Raw genomic sequence first — 24996 nt, 5'->3', positions numbered from 1 at the left:
CGGCGGGCGGGCGCCGCCGGGCGCCGCGGCGGGGGGAGCGGGGCGGCGGCGGCGGCGGGGGACGGCGGAGCGGAACGGAGCAAGAGGAGGACGAGGAGGAGGAAGAAGGGCAGCGGCCGCCCGGTGAGTGCGGGGGGCGGGAAGGCAGAGCCCTGCGGCGGCGGCGGCGGAGCGCTGACAGCCGGCGGCAGGGCGCAGGCTCGGCCCCCGGGGGCCCCTCCGCCGGTGCGGGGCGCTCCGCGAGGGGCTGCGGGGAGGGGGAGGCCCCCCCGGGGCCGGGGCAGGTGCGGCGGGGCCGGGCGGAAAATGGCGGAGCTTTCGAAACGGGGCCGGCGGCTCCCGGCCACCCCCGCGCCGCCGAGGTGAGGCCCCGGGCCGGGGGGGGGCGGCCGTTGGTGGCCGTTAGGGGCTGGCGGCGGCGGGTCGCGGCTCCTGAGGCGGCCCCGGGAGACTGCAGGGCCCCGGCCTGGCCGGCGGGGAGGAGCCGGTGCCCGCCCGGTGCCTCCCGGGGCCCGGCCTTTGTCTGAGGGGGGCCGAGGCGCTGAGGGGCTGGGGGCGGCCTCCCGGGGGGCCGGGGATGGTCTCTAGGGGGCGAGGAGCAGCACGACGTCGGGCCGGGGGTGGTAAAAACCTAGCGCCTCGGGCCGTCCCCTCAGCCTGCCTCGGGGGCACGGCGGGGGCAACCCCAGGCGGGTACCGGCTCCAGTACCTCCTCCGTGCCGGGGATCTTCCGTGGAGGGACCCCCCAGCGAAACGCAGCAGCCTGTCGTGCCCCAGAACACCCGCTTCGTGCACGCCGTGGCGAGGAGAAGCTGCTGGGTGCGTGCCCCGTGCGGATGTGCGTGGGGCGACGGAGCGGAGGTGGGAGCCGGCGCTGTGCTGTCGGCGAAGCGCTCCTCAGGGCTGCCGGGGACACTGCTGGAGAGGGCAGCCCAGGCAGCTTCACGGCTTATAAACGTCCTTGGTGCTTCCTGTAGCGCTATCGCTTTCAGAAGTTGGTTATGCAAGGCTAATTGTTGAGATTACGTATCGAGAAGTATCTGGTGTTTGTTTGTTTTGCTTACACTTGTGTGCGTGTCCAAGCCCTGACAGCCTGTTATCGAACACTGAGCGGTTCAGCTCGGTTTCTCAGAAAAAGCAGTCACTGGGTTCAGGTTGAGGAGCTGCTAACTGCTGGTCAGCTGGAAGTGTGACGATGGAGAGTGCTGGAGGATTCCAGCCTCAGAGATGCTGACACCTCACGTGTAGAGCTATCGCCTTCTTCTAGGTTTCAGAAAGCGCTCAGTCTAAGCCTCTTGGTTTCATTTTCTTTATGCTTGTTTCAAAAATATTTTATGGGAGAAGTAGCAAGGCACGCTACAGAGGGTTGTTGAGCTCTGCTTCTGCAACAAACTGTGTTTTTTTATGTCACTCACTTCTGTTTGTGCTCTGTTCCCTTCCTATACTATAGAGGTGGTCCTTTCCTACTTCAGATGTGCTTAAAAATGCTTTCTAATGTCCTAAAGAATCTGTATATTGCAGTGGTAGAATTCATTACAAATGCCCAGGAGAGAATCTCCTGTTTTTTTTTTTTTCTTCTTAGGGCAGGATCTCCCAGAGAGAAGCAGAAAAAGCTCTCTAAAAGGTTTGCTCCTAGGGCTTGTGTTTTAGCAGGCCTTACTCTTCAGTAGCTTGGATTACTCTGCCACTTAGAAAACCTGCAAAGCAGCATGGGGTTCCCAGGGCAGCCTACAACTAGGCTGGCTAGCTCTATAATGTTAGAAAACAGAAACATTTGTCTGACATGGAAAAAAGAAGACATCCAGAATAACCCCTCGATTGGCAGTGAGATGTATAGCTATGCAACACAACAGGTTCACGTTTGTGATGTTCCAGACCCAGGTACAGACTGGTGGCTCCTCAGCTCTTCCATGTGTGTCCCTGCCCTTTGCAAGCTGTACTTCTGCTCTCAAAGGCGTTCCTGCCCTGGTCAGAGCTCCATCCCTGCTTCCGGGCCGTGTTCTGATCCATACGAGTTCCAGGTACATACACAGCCCCCCAGTCTGTTTATCCCCTGCTTGTTTCCATTCTTCCTTGAGGTATCTGCAGTTTACTCTAGATACGTGAAGCCTTTCTGAAGAAGGTTTTACAAGCCTCTTTAGATGAATCTGATGTTCTTGGGATAAGTCATCTTCTGGTTTTCCTGGGTTCTCTTGTTTCGATGTTAGTTTTACCAAAAAAAAAAAACTCCTCGTGGTCTCATGACTGCCTATATAATTTAATCTGCTCTTTTCACCCCCATCTCACTTTTATTTCTCTTAAATGAAACAAGAGACCAGATCTGCAAAGCAGTAAAAGCTTTCTGTTAGAAAACGTAGTTAATTGTAAATATTGCAGTGTCGGGACAGATGTCCTGCCAGCTTTCATAGTTTTGCATTTGTGCTTTACCTTTTTTTCTATACGTTACTCTCCCATTTCTTTAGGAGGCTTGGAACACATGCCTATGCGTGTTCACAGCACTACTTGCTGCTGATGGCTCAGCTTCTCCCTGTCGGTTCATTGCTCTTGCATGCTTTCCCTTTTTCTTATGCCGTATAAGCATTTAGGCAGCTACACGTAGACCATGTGCCGAAAGGCTAATCTGCGTGAATCCCGACCTGGGCTTGGTTGGAAGCTGGAGCAAATGTGGGTACGTCCTGCCATCACGGAAGGACCTGGTTGCACTGTCCTCTCCTGCTGCTCTTACTTGCTTGGAACTGACTTTTTTGCTGCAAGCTGGCGCTGAGCTGAAGCATCCCCATCTCCAGGCACAAGCTGTGTAGGGAGTATTGATGCCAAGCTGGGAGGGGCAGGGAGGAAGGGAGATCGCTGGGCTTCCCTGGGACCCCAGCCCAGCTGGATCGTGTGCTTGGGCGACGTTTCTTGCTGTGGCTCTGGCACTTGCAGCTTCTGAGCAGACCTGTCCCATACACTGACTTGGCCGGATCCGTTCGTGGCTCTGGGGAGTGGGGTCCTGCTGGGTTAGCACGTGGCAATGGCTTTGCCAGAGGCCTGTTGGACCCCAGCATCAGCAGTTGGAGAAAGGAGGGCTGTGACAGCCTCGGGTTGGGTTTGGAAGGCTGGATCTAACCCAGCTCCGTTCCTTGATGTGTTCTGTCCCTGCAGCTACGAGGGAGAGTGTTGGGAGGGAAACAGATGGGCAGATGCCAAAGGAGGACAGGAGAGCTTGAGTAGTAGGGATGGTGTGGGGACTTGGAATATAACCAATTAATGCTGATGATGACAGGCCACGTGGCGGTCAAATTTGCAAAAGATGATATTTGAAATAACCGTGAAAAGATATTCCTCTGATGTTTTGCATTATTAATGTAATAGAAATAGGAGCAGGTGCTTAGTAGACAATTGCCAGTGTATTGACAAATAAGTTTTTTTTTGCTACTGGCGTTCCTTTTAAAATCATAATGGAAGCCGACATGACCCACAACTTGCCAAGGGAAGAAGGATCTCCTCGTAACTGCTGAGTGGGCAAGTGGATTTAATTTTTTCCTCCAGCCCTTCTTAAGAAAATGTCTAGCACCTCTTGTAAACATGGCAGAGGGACACGAGCCTAATCTTTTCCCCCATTAAAAATGAATGTACCAGCAGAGTTGAACTGTGCAGTGTAAAGCTGTCACATGCTGTGGGCTAGAGGTAGGTGACTTCCAAGGGGTACAAATTGCCGCAAGGCGCACCTTGCCTGCAGTGGGACTGCACAGGGCACCATGGCCAGCGTGGCGCGCAACAGACCATGCAGTCTTGGAAGGGGCTGCTGTGCCTCGAGTGAATTACGGTTGCCTTGGGAACCTTTATTTTGAATTTTGTGCCTATAGCTGGATGAATTTATGGTGAAGAACATGAAATGTCTCCTTAGATGTAACACCTGATTTTTTTCCTGGTGTTCCTCGCAGCTGATGAAAAAAACCTGCTACTTACCCGCATTATATAATAAGCATTTGGTAAGGAGCAAGGTGGTTGTTTTTTTTTTTTTTTTGTACAATAATTCGTATTGGCATGGTATTTGATAAATCTAGAACTGTGTTCCTCTGGGAAGGATGCAGACCAATTTCATCTATCTTGTCTTCTGTAGACAATGGCAAAAAGAATGGAAATTATTTTATCTGTTCCACATGGGTATTTTTTTTTTTCCCATGTCATCACAATTTGTTTTCACTTTGCTGTTACATATACAAACATATTGAGTTTGCAGGCTTAGATGAGTAATTTTCTCTCTTACCTCTGTTAATTGTAGCTTTCTTTGGAATGCTGTTTTTGAGACATGTATTTTTAAGGCCATCTCCAGTCCAGTAAGCTGAAACAAAAGACCCTCTGTTGAAAAAAAATAATAAAAATGCAGTGCTGAGTGATTTTGTAGTTCTCTGCTTTACAACAAAACAAACCCTGCAATTTTGAAGACAAAACATGAAGCAGAAAAGGGAGTAAGGAAATGGGGAATGCATAAAATGAATGACGCTCCTGTGCCTGTTATTGAAACAGTAGCACAATAGAGGGGTTGCAAATAATTGAGAAAATTGGCTTGTACCCTGAGATTGCCTACACACAGTCATGGTCTTAAATGTGATGATGTAGTACCAGACAAATCTTGGCTATACATATGCTTCCATGAAAGCTTTGCTGGCAAATGAGAGGAAAGATTTTGACTGTTGAGAGTCTGTTTAGAAGTGCATTTTCCCTCTTTTTGCACCATTGAACTTTGTGAGTTTTGGTGACCTGGAACAGTTGATGGGCACTGTACGTAGTGGGCACAAAGAGATGCAAGAATACAGCAAACAAGGAAGTGAGTTGGCATGTTCTTTGTCTTGCTTTGCTGTATAAAATGACCTGATAAAATGGTTTCTCTAATATATTTTTTTGCTGTTGAAAGCACCTGACACCAGCAAGTGACCTTGTTGTCTCCTTCTGACCTGTGGCTTGTTTCTGCGTTGCATGGGCTGCTATTCAGCATCCGTGGCACTAGGCAGAAGGCGGCAATCTGCGGGAACTACAAGCCTTGTATTTTTATACTGCTAATTCCAGCTTTTCTTGAACTAAGGTTGTTCTGTTTGCTGGGGTAATGTCCAGAACTTTAAACAAAGTAGCAGTGTTTTGTTTTTTTTGTCTCCTGCACAGAATGGGTTGGTGCTGGTGCTGCGAACTGGCTGCAACCCTGGCAGTAAGGAGACTGTAGTCAGTTTAATATCTACGGGAGGGAGGAAAGGTTATTACTCGAGTTGCCTGTGAAGAAAAAATTACCTGTTGTATATGAGGTATGGGATCTACTGGGGAGAAGCAGAAAACGGAAAGGAGGAAGGCTACAGGGAAATTTTTGCCTTATTTATTTGAACAACTGGCGAAAAATAAGAGCTGTATGCCTATGCACAATCTCGTCTTGCCATCGCTTACCATCTGCTGTTGCAGCCAGGCATTGGCGTTGCGGACCTTGGTTTGAGGCAGAGCTGTTGCAGAGTCCAACGTGCGCTGGGCTCTGGCGGGACATCGCAGGGCACCAGCTTGTTCTGGGCACCTCGGGCATCTTTATCGTGGACGGTGGCACAGCACAGCAAGGCAACCCCGTGGGACGGTTTGTTGGTGCAGCGCTGAGTCATGGCACACAGCCTGCCGCAGCTGGCTCCTTGTGCACAGCCAGCTCTGTGTCTCACCCCGTGTGACAGTGCTCATCTCCAGCTGCAGAAGTAGGAACCAGCAGCTTGCAAAATCTTCTCTATTGCATGTGTTTCATACAGATACTTGAGAAAACTTAGCGTAGCAGTTGGTGTTTGTGTTATACATATAGAAGCTCTGGGACCCTTCATGATGCCATCTTCAGGCATGTGAGAAGCTTGCATTGGAAGTGGCCCGTGTAGTTCTGGAGAAGAAACCAAGATTTCGCTAAAATTCTCATTTCACCTATTGGATTGGTATTTTGTCTCAAAAGCTTAATGTGATTAAGACTGGCACAAAAGCCAGTCAGATACTGTCAATCCTGGTTATTCAAATAAGTTTATTTCAAAAGCAATTTGGAGGTATTTATCTAGAGATTGAAGTGGGAGGGAGGGGTAAGGGTGTTTTTGGCACCAAGACCTAGTCATGGTTTGCCTGCCGGCAAGCTATTTATCTTCAGCTCAGTCCTGGGAGCGAGTATGCTTGTGTACTTGTGAGTTGTCATGCTTAGTACCCGGACGGCTGCTGAGATCTGCAGGTAGGTGTGTGGGTTTGGGGCAAATTATTGCAAGACTCAAACGATTGCATAGGACACATAAGGAATAAAGTTTTTAGTACAAAATGCTTAATTGTGCTGTGTTGTAGAGTATTTTTGGAAGTGAAATCAGGGTTGCACATGGTTTAGTTTGGGTTAGAATAAACCATGTAGCATACTTAGCCTTCTGACTGGGCGAAGGTGCTCAAGTATGTGTGTGATGTACTGCCTCATCATCACTCTTCCCTGTTCACAAAGCCTCAGTAAAGTTGGTGGTTTACAGAGCTGTTGTGATGAACCTTTGCACGTGAGTACAGTGCTAACGTGACCTTGTGCAGGAACTATTGGCAGCAGGCCTACCCTGCAAAGGTGCCCAGTGTGATAACACCTCTTATGAGTCTGTGGGGAACTCGCTATCGAGCCTTGAATGGCAGCTTCCACGCTCCTTGTTTTGCTGCTTGTTTGGGGCGATAGCACTGTGGGGTCTGAATTCTGCCATAGCCTGAACTTGGAAAGCAAGACCAATTTCCAACCATATTTAACAGACTGAGAAGAAGCACTTCTCTCAAGTCTGCGTTCCTGCGGCTTATAGATTTCACCTCTCTGGTAGTTTTCCAGTCAAGCTAAGTTCACTGTCGACATAGTCATTTTGACATCAAATTGTTCATGCTTTACTTTCGGACTCCTAAATACTCACAAAACTCAAGTATGTTCATGTTAGTTTCAGGGTATTTCTTTCGGTCTCACCACAAAGTTTGCATGGAACCTAAGGTTAGAAATGCTTCATTAATTGTACAGACCCAGCATCTACAGACAGGAAACTCGGACTGTTCATGGCAGCAACACCTTTGGAACATATTTAGTGATCATAAGAACACGTATGAAGTTTTATTTCTCTGAACTGGTGCTGTTGTGTGACATGAAAATGAGGGCTATAGTGTGCAAGCCAAGGGAAGGGTGAAAGGAAGTGTTCTGATTTTTGGTTTCCATTTTATTTTCAGTTTGCATTGAAGCTCTGCTTGGAAGTAGAATGTTGTTTCCCATTACAGAAAGCAAACTGTGAACCACTTTGAAGTGTTGTGCTGCAATAAATGTTAGAAGTGTCCCATTCTTTCCTCCAGGGTTGCAATAAGCAGCTGGCTAAACAGGCAGGGTTGAGCCTTATCATGCTGAAGCAACCTACACAGTGGTTCACTTCTAAGAGGAAAGGAGGGTGTACAGATCCGTACGGCACCTACTTGAGTGGTTGATACCGTTCAAACTTCTGTTTGTCGGTAATGGGAGCATAAATATCTGTCCTAATTATTTCATTCTCTGTTTGAGCCTTCTTAACATGGACATGCCACTCAGCTGTCAAATAAGCATGTATCGGTGGTGTTCTGCAAAATGGGGCCCTGTTGCATTCGCAGGGTTCACATAACAGGAACAGCTTTGCTCCTGAGCATGCTCTGGACTTGCCTTAGCCACAGCGAGAGTGAGCCCCTTACGGGCATTGAGCCCTTCTTGAGGAGCGGCTTTCTCGTCAGCTGGTCCACGATTGTCCTCAGCACCGGGCAGGAGTGCGCATCTTACACTTGCAGTGAGCCACCAACAGCAAATGCTGAAAGCGTGGACCGAGGGGAACAAACTATTTGTGTATGCAAATTGGAAATGCAGATTTGGTACGAGATGCAGACTAGTGTTAGTAAAACGGCCTAGATTTTGGCCACCTTCTTAATGGATGTGTGACTAGTGTGTGGGCCATGCCTAGGAAAGTAGTGTAACCTGTAAGTGGCTGGGTGTTCTGGTTAGGATTAACTCAGGAGAGAGTGTGGCATGACTTTTTCAGTAATGCTGTGTAATACCTCTTTATAGTCAGCCACGGCTAGTGCCTTCTTCTTGGCTTGTCTGGTTTCATAACTGAAGGAGCATTTGGGCCATACAGTGCTTTCTTCTTGTGGTGAAAAGGGGCTGTCCAATCCAGGTGAGATACCTGAGGGTTTTGAAGTGATGGTCTTTTAGAAAGCACATGTGTACATGTAATGTAAGTCAAGTGCCGACAACCTATGTGACATACTGTTTTCATCAAAAACTTGGCTGTGGCTTTTCCCCTTTCTTTCTAGCTTCTGTTTCACATGAAAGGGTTTCTGACTCATAGGGATTTTTGGTCATGTACTATGTCGAAGGTCTTTGTTAGTTTTGTTGTGAAAATTGCTTTTGTACTCTGTGTGTGTGTAATCTAATTTCTGCGGTGGCTCACTGTGATGCCTTGTGTGGGAGAACTCAGTCTGATGTGGCGAAAACAGCTACAGGTCGCAGGACAGCTGAGCCCATCAGCCTGTTGTGGAGAAGGAAAGTGGGGTGGTCACATGGTGCGTGTCACTTCTGAAGCTGTGGGTACCATTAGATCAAGGCTTTCTAGTAAAGGCAGTGTATTTTATCTGTCTCGATAAAACATTTCTGTTTCAAGGCAAATAGAAGATTAATTTTACTCAACTTCAAGCAAAGAGATCTGTGTTGTTGATTGTGCTTTTGCACTCTCTTTAAAGCAAGTCTGTGCAGAACAGTTTCTGCTGCTTGGTGTGCTTTTTGGCTTGCTGTACTTTATCTGTCCTTGTCACTCTTTATATGTCAGTGACCACAGCATGGAAAGCTTACTTCCACAAGTGAAGAACAAGATGCTTGTTTTCTGCCTCCCTGCCACATGCTGGAAATTGAGGAAGGGGAGTGGGAGCAGGTGGAGGAATGGCTTCTGCATTTTTCCCACTGAGGGGTACTTGGATCTCTTTTTTCATGGCAGCTTCCAACTAGTCAATGCTGAGTAATTTTACACTGCTTAATCTCTAGGTATTAATGCAAAAAATACATTCAGCTCAGCAGCCTTGTGGAACTTGGAGATTGGTGCTATTGAACAGTGTGCGTGAGCAAAAGCTGAAAAATTGAGAAGCGTTTAAGCACCTAAATTTTAATTGCATGTGGCTGGTAGTATCTCACATTTCCCAAGTAAATAACTTAAAAATTGTGAACCGTAATCATCAAGGATTCATTCTGTATTTCCACTGCTTCCTCCTGCTCTTGTCTCTGTTTGATTAAGTGGATGTAGAAATAGATTATTATTTCTTTTAACTCTTAATAGATCAGCATACTAGGAATATACTGATTTTAATATTGTAACTTTATACAAATATTGTGAGGGTTTGGAGTTGTTAAATCCTGAAATATGAGGTGCAGCGTACAGGCAGTTCCCCCATTGCACCTCTATTTGGCAGAGAAGCGATGGTGTTGCCGCATTCCTTTGAAGAGGCCAAGCACTCAAACTGTTACCCCTTTGGTGTCAGCCAGCCCTCAATAGGAAGCTAACAATCTTTTGCGAACTTTGCAGACCTTTGGAACAGCCGTGGCGGTGCCAAGGGGGTGCAGAGACACTTGTAACTCTGCCACTTCGAGGATTCAGAGCAGTTTATTTTCTGGTTCAGGACCTTCTGAACTGTATCCTGTTTTTCACCCCTGAGGAAGAAACTTGCAATAATGTACGGTCACATTGGCATCTGCTCATGGTGGATGATGCACAAGGTAGTTTTATAGCAGTTAGTTGTACAGATGGTACACATCCCCATGCCATTTGTCCCTTGGATGATTGTACCAGTGGTCACCTCATCAGGGTAGGACTCCACTCGGGTGTTTCATCGTTCCTCCTCTTGGAAGGCTTTTGCAGTCAATAGCTCAAGAACCCGAAGGTATTTTCCCTTGCTGGGTCCAAACAGCACCGCACCTCAGCACGCAGCTCTGCTCCACCTTCAGGTGGCTGCTGTGCCTGGCAGGGGTGCTTGCTTGCCATTTGGCTCGCTTCGTGGGGCAGCAGAGGGGGAGACCCCAGAGCCGTCCCTGCAACCAGGGGCCATGTCGGACGTGATGCCTTCATGAAGCTTTTGGGTTAGGGCTTCACTTTCCACTTCCAGGCGGGTGCTTGTGCACAGGGCATTACTGCAGCTGCACCCCGGACATCCTGGTCTCTCAGCCTTCCTGTCAGAGCATTTATTTTTTCCCCTGGACAGTTCTCCTTGCAGTGCAGAGCCCTCCCTGATGGCTGTGCAGACTGGGAGCTCAGCTGTTCTTACCCAGCTGGCGCTGCTGGAGGGGCAACGAGCTGTGCCTGCATACTGGGGCACACGGGCATTACACTGCCTTCTGGCTGACTGCTTTCCACACTACTGTTTTACTCTGCCCATTGTTTTGATATGGTTTTCTCCTGTTTATCATGATAGATCTGCATGTTTTCACAACAAAGGTGTAACAATAGCACTCAATACTTAACACGGTTACTTTCCTGAAGATTGTGCATTGGCATACTGGCAAAGAAAAGGAGAAAATAGATCGAAGTTCACAGGTACTTGTCAGAACCCTTATTTCCATTCCGTATTTTGCCAATGTCATCATGTGTTGATCCTCCTACTTAGAAATCTCTTTTAACCTTTGTGAAGTTATATTGATAGGAATGTGGTGATCATTTTTTTAATAAGACTTTTTAGAAACAAATACAGCATTCAGGAGTATTGGAGTGTGAGGTCAGACAACAGCAAGGTTCAAGTTGTTTTCTTTCTTGTGAATATCAGGTGTAGGTCTGTGCTGTCAGACGGATGGGCAGAGGTGGGCCACTAGAGCTGGTCTTCAGTCCCTGCTGCCCTCCTAACTGCTGTCTGCTCTCTCAGTAGACGATGACAGAAAGTAATTCAATGAAGTCATTGCTGCCAAACCTTGCTGATGATGCGCTTTAGTCCCTAATTTTTCTCTATTTATTTGCTTTACTATTTTTGGTGCGTATTTAGCTAATTTTATGTCCTGAGCTATACTTGGGTAGAGTCTTCTATTAAAGCAATCTTCTTTACGTAACTTTCTAGGAGAGCTTTTAATTTGCTGCATGACCATTGTTCTGTGGCCTGAAATGATCTGTTTGTGAAGCTGACCATACAGTCTTGGGTGAGTTCTTCAATCCGATGGTGTGCTTACCCACTTCTTTGGTGTAGGTTTTCTTTTGGTTGTCAGCTACAAACATCTAAATGCTTACTGATGCGTCCTTTCTGGAGGTGTAGGTACAGCTCTGGTGAGGCCAAGTGATTCCAAGTGTAGTTGGTGAAGCCAAAGAAACTTTGAAATCTAGTTAAAATAGTGGTGTATTTTCTCTGCTTGCTTGAAGGTCTCAGATCCGTTAGAATGTTAAGAGTTTGACCTTTTATTATTGGAAAACATTTTAGTAGAGGAGCTGAAAAAATGGAAACAGTATGCTTGCTATAAAAACATTTGCAAAAGTAAACAGCTAAGTGGTTGAGAAATCCTGGGTAAATACCTAAAAATACGATGTGCTTGGATGTTGAAGTGGCTTTTGATGACAGCAGCTTCTTATGCAGGTAGGACAAGATTTTCGTCATTTCATTTCGTGCATCTATTTCTGTTCTATCCAATAAACAAAGAAATCAAACAAGCGAGGTACGTTTGTGTTTTATTTTTCTTGCTGTTTTTGATGACATGAGCCTAAATACAGTAATGAAAGCCATCTGTAGAGCGGTAAGACCTCATACCTCAAGAATCTTGCAGTGTTGATGGCTGTAAACTGTTATTCCAACCACATGTAATGTTTCTTTTCTTTCAACTTCCAGATTTTAATGCCTGACTTGAAGCAATGTATTTCTTTTCGCTCCACATTTTGCTATACAGGAGGCTAGAACTCAGAGTTCTATTTAAAATCCTGACTCTGTTGCGTTTTCATTTCATTTTTTTCAAAGAGATAGAGGTATTTAGCAACCGTCTACTGGTTTGTAGCATAACCAAATGATAAGAATAAAGAATATAAATAAGTTCCTTTTGAACTGTGTAACTGTTTAGATATAAACAGTGTGTTCTGCTTATACTGCTAAAATATACTAAGAATGGCCTTTCTTCTAGGGAATAGCACTTAGAAATGCAAGTTAAAACAGTATTGTTTGAAATAATTTGTCATTATCGAATTGGTTTTTCCACTGTCTGATTTACATGATGCCCTCCTTCTCAAACATGGAAGCAATCATTACTTGGATTGTAGTTGACCCTAAGAGCCTTACTTGTGGATCCTAGCCCTTGGTTCCTTCTCGGACAGCGCAAGTAGTGATGGGTTTTTGTGCAGATGAGCTCCAAGCAGGTACGACTGAAGGCACAAGCCTTAAGTTGTTGGACACAACACAGCTGTCCTGGGCGCAGGTTGAGCCACAGGGTCAGTCGTTGTTACCACAGCGGTGGGGCTGTGTTTCCAGCAGCATGGTTCCTGACTTATGAATGTCACTGAAGCACAAGGAACTCAGTCAGCTTTCCCTAGGAAGAAGGAAGCTGGATTTGTGGGCTGCTTCTCCTCGTGCACGTATCATGGGCACTTGAGGGTGTGTGGAGTACATATATCTGTGCAGTGCCCGAGCATGCTGAGGGGTCAGCAAATGGAGGAAGAGTTTCATTGAGGAGTTGTGTGCAGCCTCTGGCACGGATGCGGTTTCAGTGGCAACGGTGGATGCAGCTGCTCCCAGCACTGTCCTTAAGGTTTCTCAAGTGGGAACTGACTTGGGCTTTGAAACTAACTGTGGGTTTGTTATCTGAGTTGGTCCTTTCACTAATCCATGCAAAAAAATCCTGTTAGCATTCAGGCAGGGTAGTAATTTTTTGGCTTTTAGGAAGCTTTTTGAGTTGGGGCTCTATGTTATCTTGCAAGTATAAAAAGAAAAATGGAGTTGCATTTCTCCGTGCCAGCAGAGAGGAACGGATGTTCACCTTGGAAGGGCAGGGCTTTAGCTTGGTCCTGCGGCTGGCTTCTGGGGTAAATACAGCCCCTTTCCGGGCAGCCGTTTGTTTGCCTGACATTTCTGAAATGAGGATTTAGACAAGGATGAACCCCGTTACTTCAGCTCTGGGAATCAAGTCGCTGAGGCAAGATACCTTGCTAGTAGATGTTGACATGTGTGATAAAAGTCATCATTGTCTACTGGATTTGCAAAGCTTTTTATCTCCTGCTTTATATCTCAGTAAGCTTAAATCTCTGTGAACAACATACCACATCTTGGGGGGAACACTTTCTCTAGGCATACAAATTTGCCAAGAGTGGACTAGTAATCAACAGGAAGTTGACACCTTTATCTGACTTTAATGGATCATGTTGAAGAGTTTTGATGTAAATTCTTGTTGTAATTAAATCCGGCTAAATGGGTTAGTTGTTAAGAATTTCTGCTACTACATTTCCTTTTTTTGGTGATGTCATTCGTAAAGCTTTGCAAAATGTCTATTTTCTGGAAACCGCTCACTTCTCTTTTTTTTTTTCTCCTATTATTGCAGTACCTGCTCTAGTCACCACTGCCAAAACTGCTACAATGGAGGTGGTTTCAGCAGAAGTGAACAGCTTGCTCCCTGAGGAAATAATGGACACCGGGATAACGCTGGTAGAAGATGACAGCATCGAGGCAGTTATTGTGTCATCACCGATGGGAGATTCAATTCCAATGGAAACAGAACTGGAAGAAATAGTGAACATAAGTTCCACCGGTGACTCTTCAACTACGACTACAGCCCCAGTCACCGCAGAACCGGTTACTGCACCCAGTAATCACTCAGGCGATGCGGCGGTGAACACCGCAACTGCCAAAACTGAGGGAAACTCAATAGTAAAGCCTGCCTTTCAAAGTGGCCTCCATAAACTTGGTGCTCAGACCCCAGTCACTATCTCAGCCAATCAGATTTTTTTGAACAAGACTGCCGACCTTAAAATAGGCAATCAGAGTATTAAACCGGATGGGCAAAAGCTCATTGTAACAACTTTGGGCAAGTCTGGCCAGCCCATTGTTTTAGCGTTACCCCACAGCCAGCTCCCGCAGGCGCAAAAGGCTGCATCCCAAGGCCAAGCCGGAGACTCGAAGGTACAAGGCCAGCAGATCAAAGTTGTTATCGGAGGCCGGTCAGAAGTGAAACCTGTTGTTGGTGTCTCAGCTTTGACGCAAGGAAGTCAGCTGATAAATACTGCCGCCCAGCCTTCTGTTTTGCAGACCCAGCAATTAAAAACAGTACAGGTAAAGTGAGTTATGCTGATGAAACCTCTTTAAAACAATTCTGTTGGTGCAACTGTTGTCTGCTTCCTTTGCTGACTGGCACATGGTTGCTTTCAGCCTTCGCATTCATTCCTTGTATGAAAGCACAGTGCTGCTCTTAGCCTGCTTTTTCATCTGTGTAGGTATTTACAGTCTTAATGTCTTGTACCTCTAGCTACTGTCGAGGAATTTAGGGTTTGCCTCAGAGAAAGTGAGCTATCAAAACTCATTAAAGAGAGTTTTCCCATTATTTTCATTTGATAAAAATAAATTCTACATGCTTTCAGAAGACTGAATTGAATTCTTTCTGCCTGCCATTTCTTTATTCCGAATGTGCACGGCTTTCCTCTTTTATGATCAAGTAGCTTCTGCCTCTTACATTGAGCTTGTTATAAATAAAGTCTCCAAAGAACTGTACAGTATTTGAGAAGTCACAGAAAGGTACATCTTGCCTGCCTCAAATCTGCTTAAGCTTATCAATAGATATTTATCAGCTAGACAGGACTGTAAGCTGGATGTCTCTAAGCGCTGTTTCCCAACTCAGGCATGGATCTGGAGATAACTGAAAACAGAGAGAATCTGATGGGATCTGAAAAGGTGTTGTAAAGACACAAGTTATTAATGAAAGGGCCTGATTTTCATCTGATGTGTGGCAGAACTAAATGTGAGCAATTTCTTTCTAGATGACAGTGAAGAAAAACTAGAACTCAGTGCAGGTGGAAAAAGATTATGGTGGAAAAAGATTATTGAAATTAGTGAAATGAGTAAGGAAACTGAAAGTATACGAATGAAAACAAATTTCCTGCACTTGAAGTTTTTCAAGTAACTTTTCGTGCTACTTTTAAGCATGCCATGAGCACTGGTAAGTTCCCCAGCTAGCATTTCATGGTAAGCACACATAAGCAACTGTCCACGTAGTTTGTTTTAAATCAACAGATGATCCCTGCACCGGTATCTGCTTTCCCCTCCTTTGTTGCCATGTCATATCTCCGGACAAAAATGTTTAATAGTTACGACCATTTTCAATATGTCTATGCACTCTATATGTGGCTCCTGTTTTTGTGCCTTAGATTGTTAATGATACAGTTGTCATTACAGCTTTCAAAAAAGCTATGTCACCAGAGGAACGTGTAACAGTGGACCATTTCCTACTGGCTTCAGTTACTGCCAACTAGCACATAAATGAAACAGTATAATATTAAGAAAATAACTGCGATGAGCTTTTGCTTCCATGAGATTACCTGTGCCATCAGTGACTGAGAAACTGACCCAGTGATTGCTATCTCTTTGTCAGGAGGAATTCTACAGGTTCCTTAATATAACCCGTTATAAATAGGCTTGCATCCCTTTGTTAATCCATTTAATTGCAGTTGGGTTGAATTTGTTTGTTATGGTCTTTCTATTAAATCTTTGCTTCCTTTTGCAAAATGGAATGAATTGTTAATGCCTGATATTCCTTTTTTTCCCCTATAAGGAGATGAGGAAGTAGAAATGAAAAGCAAGAAGGCAGAGTTCAGTTTGTTAAAAGTGACCGATACTGCAGGAAAGACAACTACATGTGCAACTCCTAGACAGTACGTCTCCCTGTGGGAAATTACTTAATTATCAAAAGGATATATGAGGCTAGGTGAGAGATTCATGGTCTTACTCTACCATAGATGACAGGGGAGGTAATCCACACTTAGAAAATGATGTCATGTGTTAACCCCATGATCCTGACGAGCCTCTCAACCTTTGAGTGCCTTCTTGGCACCTCCTGAGTGGAAAAGGAAGCAGTGAATGCTTCCCTGCTTCCCAAGGGTCTTGTGTAACTTAACTCATGCAAAGTGGTTGTTTCAGATACAAGGCAGCATAGCAGTTTGACGTTGTGCTGAAAAAACGAATTGATAAAAGGTGAGGCTTAGGTGGTGATGAGCTCTGTACAATTCTCTTTACATTGTCAGTGTTGTAGGGGCTTTGAAAGTCAAAAATAAAATCCTGTTGTCTTACTGGAATCTAATTGTGACGCTTGACATCTCAGCACTTGAGGAAAGGCAGAATTGATAGAGTTCTGCAAAACGTGCCTTGGAATCCTGCTCCCTCTCTGACTGCAATGTTAGAGATATGAAGCTGTGGGGTGTAGAACACAGTGGGACCTTGGGCTTCTTCTGTAGTAAGAGGTTTATTGCTCTCCCTTCCGTAGACCTTCTGTAGATCTGAACAGTTTGTCATGATATAGTAGAAACCACTGCCCTGCACATGTGGACAAAACAATTTGGCCAGTACATGTTTTCAGCCTGGGACTCTGCGTGCAGGCCTAAAAAGCATGACGTGCTGGCATACTACCTGGCGCTTGTGTGAGAAGCAGAGGTCCAGACCCATCGCCACTGCTGTGGCTGAGCTGCTCCAACCTGAACTTGTGTCGATGTGGTGGCTGGCTCTGCATTTCAGTGGTTACATCTATATGTCTGTAGCTACTGTGGCAAGACAACTGCCACGCCATCAGTGCAGCTTTGTCTCACTGTGGGAAAATAACCTCACACGCTCCCTAAGCCCACAGCAGTTCTCTGCTCCTGACTCAGGGTCCTTATTATCTTCTGTCAAGTAGGCTGTTGTCTTCTATTTCCAGACTGTGATTTTTTTTTTCCTTTTATGCCAAGTAAAAATTACATAGGGTGTGGCTCCATGGAGGAGCTCCCATGAGGTCATCTAGGGAGTGGATTTATTCTATGTTAGCTCCTTTGTGGTAAGTGGCTGGGGCTGTTCCTAGCCCACAGTAAATTCAAGGTATGCGAGTGCCTTTTTCTGTAATAATATCACGTTGCTTGACAGTTGAAGGCTGGCTGGTCATGGAAGCACACTTGTTCATCTTGTTTAGTGGGAAGAGCTTAGGGAGACACAAATTAATCCTTGAAATAAAGATGCTTGCACATTAAGCTTTTCCTTTCTGCAGGGAGAAGGCGGCTTCTGTGTGCTTCTTAAATTAATAATTTTCTTAGGGAAGAGCTCTTTGCCCTATGAAATACTTCTGCAGTCTAATTCAAAGTAACTTTCCGAGAGCGTGCTTAGCTTACGTAGGCAAAAAGGAATAATGGTGACCTCCTTGTGATTAGCACAGGCAGTGACAGAGGGCTCCAGAGAAGTTGCTCTTGCTGAAACGTCGAGAGGACGTTCTGTCACCTTGATTATTTCCTCTGGTGTCTCCAGTCTCTGCTGAAATCGGTAATGAGCTTCTCACCTTAGCCTGGGAGGCTCTGGCAGACACTGGGGCTATCGGTGCTTCAGAAAGGCTTGCTGCCAAGAGGCAGCCAGTGGGGCTGCCCGCGCTGCAGGGCCGAGGGAAAGCATACTGTTTTTTCGCCACGTTTCTGAAAGCCTGAGGGAGTTCAGTCATTTCTTAGAAAATGTAGAGCTTCTGCTTCCCAGTCCATCAGTTTACCGGAAAAAAAAAAAAAAAAAAAAATCTTGAGAAGGGTATCGCAGGTTGAAGCAGGGCTACTCATGTTGACCAGCTCTTGTTCTGGGATTTTTACTTTTCCCTGAGATACTTGATGGTAACAGTTGGCTGGTATTTTACAAGTGTTTATGCAAGTAATTTAAGCATGGATAATGACTGTTACTGGGAAACAACTGCTGCTGTTTGAGTGCTCACTGTTCCTGCTAGGTGTTGGCCATGTTCTGAGCCAGACTTTGCCCTTGCTTCAGAGACTAGAAGCAATAGCAGTTAAACTACAGTGATAATTTATATCAGGATTAGGATTAATTTCAGCAGCATGGCAATCTCCAATCTAGCACTGCCCGGGGTTGGAGCTGCCTGGGGGCCCTTGGCCTCAGCCGGGCACAACTCGGGCACGCAGTGTGAGGTTTGCTGTCAGTGTGAGGCCAGGAACTATGGTGCCATCCTGGGGCTTCCCCAGCTGTGCTGCCGGCATGCTGCAGGCAGCCCAATCGTCCTCACACGCCGTCTCTGCGGGCAGCCTGCTGGATTTGTTGCACATTGCCGACCACTTGCAATGCTTCAGCGTCGCGCTACTGTAAAGGAGGTGTTTGCAGTCAGCAAATGCTATAAATAGGGTTTTTGTGTAGGAAACCACAACATCCAGCCTACTTGATTGATTCATTTAAGCAATTGCATCTTTCTCAGGCTGTTGAAAGTAGCTGTCATCTCTGTATTTGTCTCCATGTGTAAGGTTTCTCTGCTCGCTTATTTGAGTAAAAGCAACAGATGTGCAATCTTGATGTGGTTCCCCACGTTGATGCCATCTCATGCCTCTGTGACCTTGCTGCAGGTGGTGGCTGGTGCCTGTGGGATGCACACAGGCATGTGGGGCAGAGGAGAGACAGGATGGGACTCATCTGCAGGTCTGAGAGACAGGATGGGGCTCATCTGCAGGTATTGCTTATGGGAGAAGATCCTAATGCTTGCCCTCATCTGCTGGCAGCCTCGAGAGTTGGTGGTTTAAAGCAGTCTTTGAAAGAAGTTACCTCTAAGCTGAATTTTCCACTCCTGCATGCCAGGGTATAGAAACAGTTGGGATAGACATGTCTGCTAGCTGCCACTTCAGTGTGGAGAAGGGAGGAAAAAGTTCTGATTGTCCTCGTTACCAAACCCTGCTGAAAAAGCCTTTAAGTTGAAGCAGTCAGTCTCATTGAATTGCACGTACCAGTGCCTGGTCCAGCTGCACTTCAGAGGGGAGATGTCACAGAAGGGACGCATGGCCCCCTACTCTTGGGCCTGGATGTACTGATTTGCTTTTGGCTAGCCCAGGTCCAAAAATTTCAGGGGCTGATGATTTACGTTCTCTTTTCCCATTTGCAGGGTAGGAGTGTGCTGCTGTGTCAGAACAGGTGAAGAAATGTTTCAGAGCAGTGAATATACATTTCAGAGCTGTGGTAGTGTCATTTAAGTGACTCAAGGAGCAACTTATGTCCTGGGTGGCTGAAAAAGTAACTTTTTTTAAAACTTGAAATTTTGAGACTTGGCTTGTAACTTGAATATTTTTGACATAGGCAGGCCACATGTGAGAAATATTTTCAGGACGCCTTGAAAATTAGATATGTTTGTTCAGGGATATCTCATGAGGTAGCTGTGAGGGATTTGGCTGTCCTGCTTTGGTGGCTGGCTCTCTCAAGAGGCATAGATGATAACCCAGTTCTCTCCAATGTGAGAAATGGAGCTAAAGTGTGAGATGATGAATTATTCTGTCTGTGAATATTGCACTCTATCTTGTATGATGTCATTAACATGATGATTTAGATCCAAAACACTCAAGTTATTTGAGAATCTTTTTATCCATCTTTCAGATTGCGAAGAAGACACGAACCCCAACTTCTGGCCCAGTGATCACCAAGCTGATCTTTGCAAAACCAATCAATAGCAAAGCCGTTACAGGGCAGACCACTCAAGTGTCACCAGTCATTGCAGGTTGTACTTACTTGACTTGTTTTGCTTTATGATTTTTAAGGTTATTCAAAGAGATGGCAATTGTAGGTTTTTTTTTTTTCCTGTGTTGATTTTTATTATAGTTCCTGTTTTAACACCTCAAGCAGTTGGGGGAAAAATCAGCAAAGATTTTGATGTAGGTAGAAGCAGATAAATGTATCACAGAATCATTTAGGTTGGAAGAGACCTCCAAGATCCCCTAGTCCAACCTCTGACCCAACACTAACAAGTCCTCCACTAAACCATATCCCTAAGCTCTACATCTAAACGTCTTTTAAAGACTTCCAGGGATGGTGACTCAACCACTTCCCTGGGCAGCCCATTCCAATGCCTAGCAGCCCTTTCTGTAAAGAATTTTTTCCTAATATCCAAGCCTCCCCTGGCGCAACTTTAGCCCATTCCCCCCTGTCCTGTCACCAGGCACATGGGAGAATATACCAACCCCAACTTGCTACAGCCTCTTTTAAGGTACCTGTAGAGAGCGATAAGGTCGCCCCTGAGCCTCCTCTTCTCCAGGCTGAACAACCCCAGCTCCCTCAGCCGCTCCTCGTAAGACTTGTTCTCCAGACCCCTCACCAGCTTCGTTGCCCTTCTCTGGACTCGCTCGAGCACCTCCATGTCCTTCTTGTAGTGAGGGGCCCAGTAGTGGTCAGTAACCTTACACTTTGCTCATTTAGGTGACTTCGACTTGAATCATTTGGGGGGTTGTATGCAGGTAACATTTAAGGCATGCAAATTATTTCCAAAGGACGCACTTAGAAAGCCAGTCACCTTCAGAGATTTGAAGGATGTCTATCTGTTTCCAGACTGACCCGCTTCCAAGCAGGCCTAAAATATTTTCCACATATGAATGTGTTATGTCTTAAGGAACCAGGACTTGTGCTAGTTGTAAAAAGTTGTGCATATGCATCTGAACTAAGGTTTTTGTGTGTTTCAAAAACAAACAAGCCACTTCAAGAGGCATTACCTTTTCATTTGGCAGTACGTAAAAACTGACAAACAGATAAAGAACCACAACAGAAATAGTTTTTGCAAGAGTTTATTATTCCATTAGATTTCTAAAGCTTGCTGCCTCCAGAGTGAAAAGAAATGTGCAGGTCACAACAGATCTGAATCATATTGACTAGCAAATGTGTTATTAAAGAAATTAGCTTCCAGCTTTTCAATCAATAAGCTGGAGAATAGCAAGTACTTTTTTTCCCTGAGCTGGCAAGGTGAAGATGCTTCTCTAAGTGAAGTCTTCATAAACATCTTCCTTTCCTCTCACAACCCCAAGCCGCCAGTACAGCTTACCAGCTCAGAGAGATTGGTATCGCTTTAGGGAAGGTGTAGCACACGTGTGTTCTGTTTAGATTTTGTGTGTTTTTTTCTCAGTCAGATAGATACTTTTAATTGCCTGGGCATTTCTGAAAACTGAGGTGCAAGTTGTAATTTTGCAAGGATTGTCAATATAAGCAGCCAGATTCTGTTTAGGAAGCTGATGCCAAGGAGCGCAAAGGAGATGCAGTGAGAAAGGGAAAGCTATCACCAGGGAAAAAAAAAAAAAAAAAAAAAAAAAAAACTAGAAGCACTGATTACTGAATATGGTAAAATTCCCACAGATAGTGACATTTTCAGGTTGCATGTGGCTTTAGCAACCAAGTGTGCTGTTATTTAGGCTGCACACAAGTGAGGGTTATCTCAGAGCATATAGACCTCAGAGGAGGGCAGCTTTCTACGTGGATGATGCTTGATCATGTTAGTTGCAGTTGACCCAATTTTCACGTCACCAGTTGGTTTTGGATGGCAAAGTTACACTGCTTTTTCTTATATTTTTATATATATAATATGAGAGAACTGCTGAGCGAGAGGCTGTGACAGAAACACATATCTGAGCCAAAGTGCAGCAGAGGAAGGCTCAGTGGTCAAACACACTGGAAAGCAGCTTAAAAGTATGAAAAAAAATCTATTTTCTGCTCTTCCAGTTTTTGCAATATTCATGAGGCTGATTTTGTGATTTGGAGCTGCTGTTTTTGATGTTTAAGCTTCTTTGCTACTGCAAAAGCAGATTGTATGGGGAGTTACACCTCCATGCATATTTTCACAGGAGTATCATATATTGTGTTAGGCAGTGAAAAAGCCAACCACCAGCACAAACAGAATGAAAAAAAGTCAAAGTTGAATGTAGAGAGACACCAAGCGCCTTTTTGGTGGTCACTGTCATAGAGCTGCTTTCTGCTGGCAGAGTATTAAAGGGAACTGGCCCTCCACCCCTTCCCAATTCACAGTTTTTCTGTACACTGGCAGCAGCCCAGGGACTTGGTAGCATGCTGCCAGCTGGCTGAGTGTTTGCGTGCAGCGCAGGTGTATTGGAGGGATGCGTGCCTGGGGACACTGTGCTGGCTTTCAAGAATTACCAGCTGGATGCCTCAGAAAGCTCAAAGTAAATGTCAGTTTTATTAAGCCTGAGAAAACTGTTTCTTCATTTGTAGTAATGCAGATTGTTTCAGCTTTCTTTCTGAATCTAAGTTAAAGAATTCCACTGTCCTTCCTGGTAGGTAAGGTACTCTCAGAGGCAAGGATCAACAGCGTGCTAACCAGGGAAAACTTGAGCTTTACAAGTTCTAAAAGGGGATACTGAAGCTGACCGTGTCTTTGTTGATTATAGGCAGGGTTCTTTCGCAATCTGCTCCAGGAACACCACCAAAGACAATAACGATCTCTGAGACTGGAGTTATTGGATCCTCTTTGAGTACAACAACACAACAGACACCGAATAAAATAGCTATCTCACCACTCAAATCCCCCAATAAGGTAAGGACCCCATTCTGGCTGCAGCCCTCCCGTCCCTGCTGCAAAGTGATCTGAATGGAGCTCTGTGTTTGAGTCTTGGCTACGAGCTGTCTGTGATCCTGCCACTCCAGAGTCTCTGTTGCGTGGCACTGCGCTCTGCGTTAATGGCCTACGCTAGGTTTTTCAACCATCTCCTTTAATGTGGTTTTAAGTAAATGCGCAGTACTGCATTAATTTCCCATTCCTGTCACTTATTGCCATTCCCTCAGCATCCATTCCCAGAGCAGCTGTTCTCCCCTAGCCAAGCGCTCAAATAATCCCTTTTTTTGTCTTTAAATGCATTCATAAAAATTCAACAGGCTGTTTAAGAGGAGACCTTGGTTATGTTAATAGGTTAACATTTACTAACTGTTGCCTGGTGCTGCATAGATAATTTAGTCTTCTCTAATCTTGTCTGACATAAACGAGATTGGCAATGAGCCTTGATAGAACTGGAGATTGGCACAGGCAGGCAATTGATAGGAAGATAACTCATGCAACGTAGACAAGCATCACAGCAAAGCTGGGATTTTAGACCTGATTAAAATTGCCTTGAGAATAGGAATATCACTGGAGAAAGGATGATTGGGGAGGAGGGGGGGGGACCAAGATGTATAATGCATGCAAACTAAGTAGCAAGTATGAAAACTAGCACAAGAATTAAGATTTTCTTATTTTGGATGTGCTTTTAGCTACGGAGAGTTAGACAAACAGCAGAGGATTTGTGTTTCAGAAATATTGCTCGGAAAAACATTGCAGGAAAGCTGTTGAGTAAATCTTATAATAAAAATTAAGAGATGAGTGGGAGTGAAAAGGCTTTGCACTACCTCTTGAGTTTACTGTAGATAAATAATTCTAAGTATCTTTCAAAAACAAATCATTTAAAAAGCTGAGTTTCTTTTTGTTAAAACTTGAAGTAGGAATTTTAAAAAGTTGAAAACTGACCTTGGAAGGGTTGTGGGTGTTTAGAATAGAGTATTCAAATGATGCGCTCTGCAGAAATCTGGTTGGAAAACTGGATCATTACAGGAGTCAGAAAGTAAAAAATATTGGAAAGAAAAAAAATGAAATAAAAAAGTTGAAAAATACTTATGAAGCTCTTATGTTTTGGCTGAATTAATAGCATAAAGTGATATAGTTTTTCCTTCCCACTACCCTCTTCTAAAGCTTCCATTTATTATGAAACAGTCACGGTGCTGATTAGAAAGCTTTTACTCAGAAATCTATCCCGACAATGTTCAGGCTGAGTGTGCAGAGTTTTGGGGGGGGGCGGGCAAGGAAAAGAGAAGCAGTGCTAGCTTTCTGCATAGGACTTTCTGTGCTGGAAACCGGCAATGCCTTGAAGTTTCGAACATATCTACGTGCTGTTCTTGCACAGTCAGGCCGTGTGAGTTGTGACTGAATACAGCGCCCTTGTTTGCAGGAAGAACTTGAGCTACTGTGGGAGAACTGTACCTCTCTCATGAGGAGGGGGACGTATATGTACAGGGTCTTGCATGCTGCTCAGAGATTTAAACTGCTTCTTTGTTTTGCCAAGCAGCTAACAGTGGTGTCAGTGGCCTCCCAGCCTCCCAGCTCCCCCCAGAAGACGGTGGGCGTCCCACTGAATGTAGCGTTAGGACAGCAGATCCTCACAGTGCAGCAGTCAGCACCCTCCTCCCCTGGGAAGGCCATAGTCAACCACACAACCGCGCAGGTACAGACTGACTTTTGTTTAATTTCTAGCGTGTCTGCGTCTCATCTCATGCTCATGAGAATCTACAGTGCTGAACTGCAAACTGGCAGTCCCAAGGTGTTCTTGTAGCAGCATTTGCTTAAGAGTTGGCAGAAGCATTGCTCGGAGGAGCAGGCACTCCTCCCGTCGAGGGCTGCCAACTATTGGCAGCACACTCAAGGGCACGCGCACTTAGAAAGCAGGTGCCCAAGCTGGAGAAGTCCCACTTGGGGCATGTTCTCGTCTCTGCGTATTAAATCTCCCAAGTCATCTGAAAGACACCCTGTGCTGGTAGGAAGAATTCCTGGAGTGGTTGGTTCTTTTCCACCAACGAACACTGTATACCACTGACTAGGGCTGTTTCCTGGGTGTTTCTGAGGCTTGTAACATTGGAGTTCATATTCTTGTGGTAAAGGTCTGCATAACCAAGACACTCGTCTGAGACCTACAGAATTTAAGTCGGTAATTCCATCTGTCTCATTTCTAGAAAAAATTTAAGGTTCTCCATATAAGCTTGGATAAGTTGTCTTGCATTAATGGAAGATGAGACAGAACTGAGCAGTCTATCAAACTACAGTTCTTATTTTATCCCCCCTTTTTATCTTAGGGGAATCTTTTTCTACCTGAATCTCTCTACTCCTGTTTTGGTAAATACACATGAATGTGTACGAGTGTAAATGAGCAAGGTGGACATAGCTCAGGCAGTGGACACAATAGCATGCACTGGAAAAGGCCAGAGGCTCAGAGAGATTTTACTAGTCTTGTC

General features: G+C 45.3%; 1 protein-coding gene across 6 annotated transcripts in view; it reads left to right on the top strand.

Moving 5' to 3' along the window:
* Nucleotides 1-24996, top strand: part of LIN54 (lin-54 DREAM MuvB core complex component) — a 53500-nt gene that overhangs the window by 16073 nt on the left and 12431 nt on the right. For 2 of the 6 annotated variants that reach the window (XM_035324588.1, XM_035324585.1), the window contains exons 2-6: nucleotides 85-123; nucleotides 13538-14265; nucleotides 19567-19687; nucleotides 22353-22498; nucleotides 24054-24212. In XM_035324588.1, the coding sequence (XP_035180479.1) occupies nucleotides 13573-14265; nucleotides 19567-19687; nucleotides 22353-22498; nucleotides 24054-24212 (1119 nt within the window). In that variant the 5' untranslated portion in view covers nucleotides 85-123; nucleotides 13538-13572. Of the gene's footprint in view, nucleotides 1-84; nucleotides 124-277; nucleotides 363-13537; nucleotides 14266-19566; nucleotides 19688-22352; nucleotides 22499-24053; nucleotides 24213-24996 lie in introns of those variants that run through there. The other 4 variants (XM_035324587.1, XM_035324586.1, XM_035324589.1 and 1 more) reach the window with 4 other exon arrangements.

This window comes from Oxyura jamaicensis, chromosome 4 (genome assembly GCF_011077185.1).
Source record: "Oxyura jamaicensis isolate SHBP4307 breed ruddy duck chromosome 4, BPBGC_Ojam_1.0, whole genome shotgun sequence".
Classification (NCBI taxonomy): Eukaryota; Metazoa; Chordata; class Aves; order Anseriformes; family Anatidae; genus Oxyura; species Oxyura jamaicensis.
Note: the sequence above shows the minus strand (reverse complement) of the source record. Positions and strands in the feature narration are given on the sequence as shown.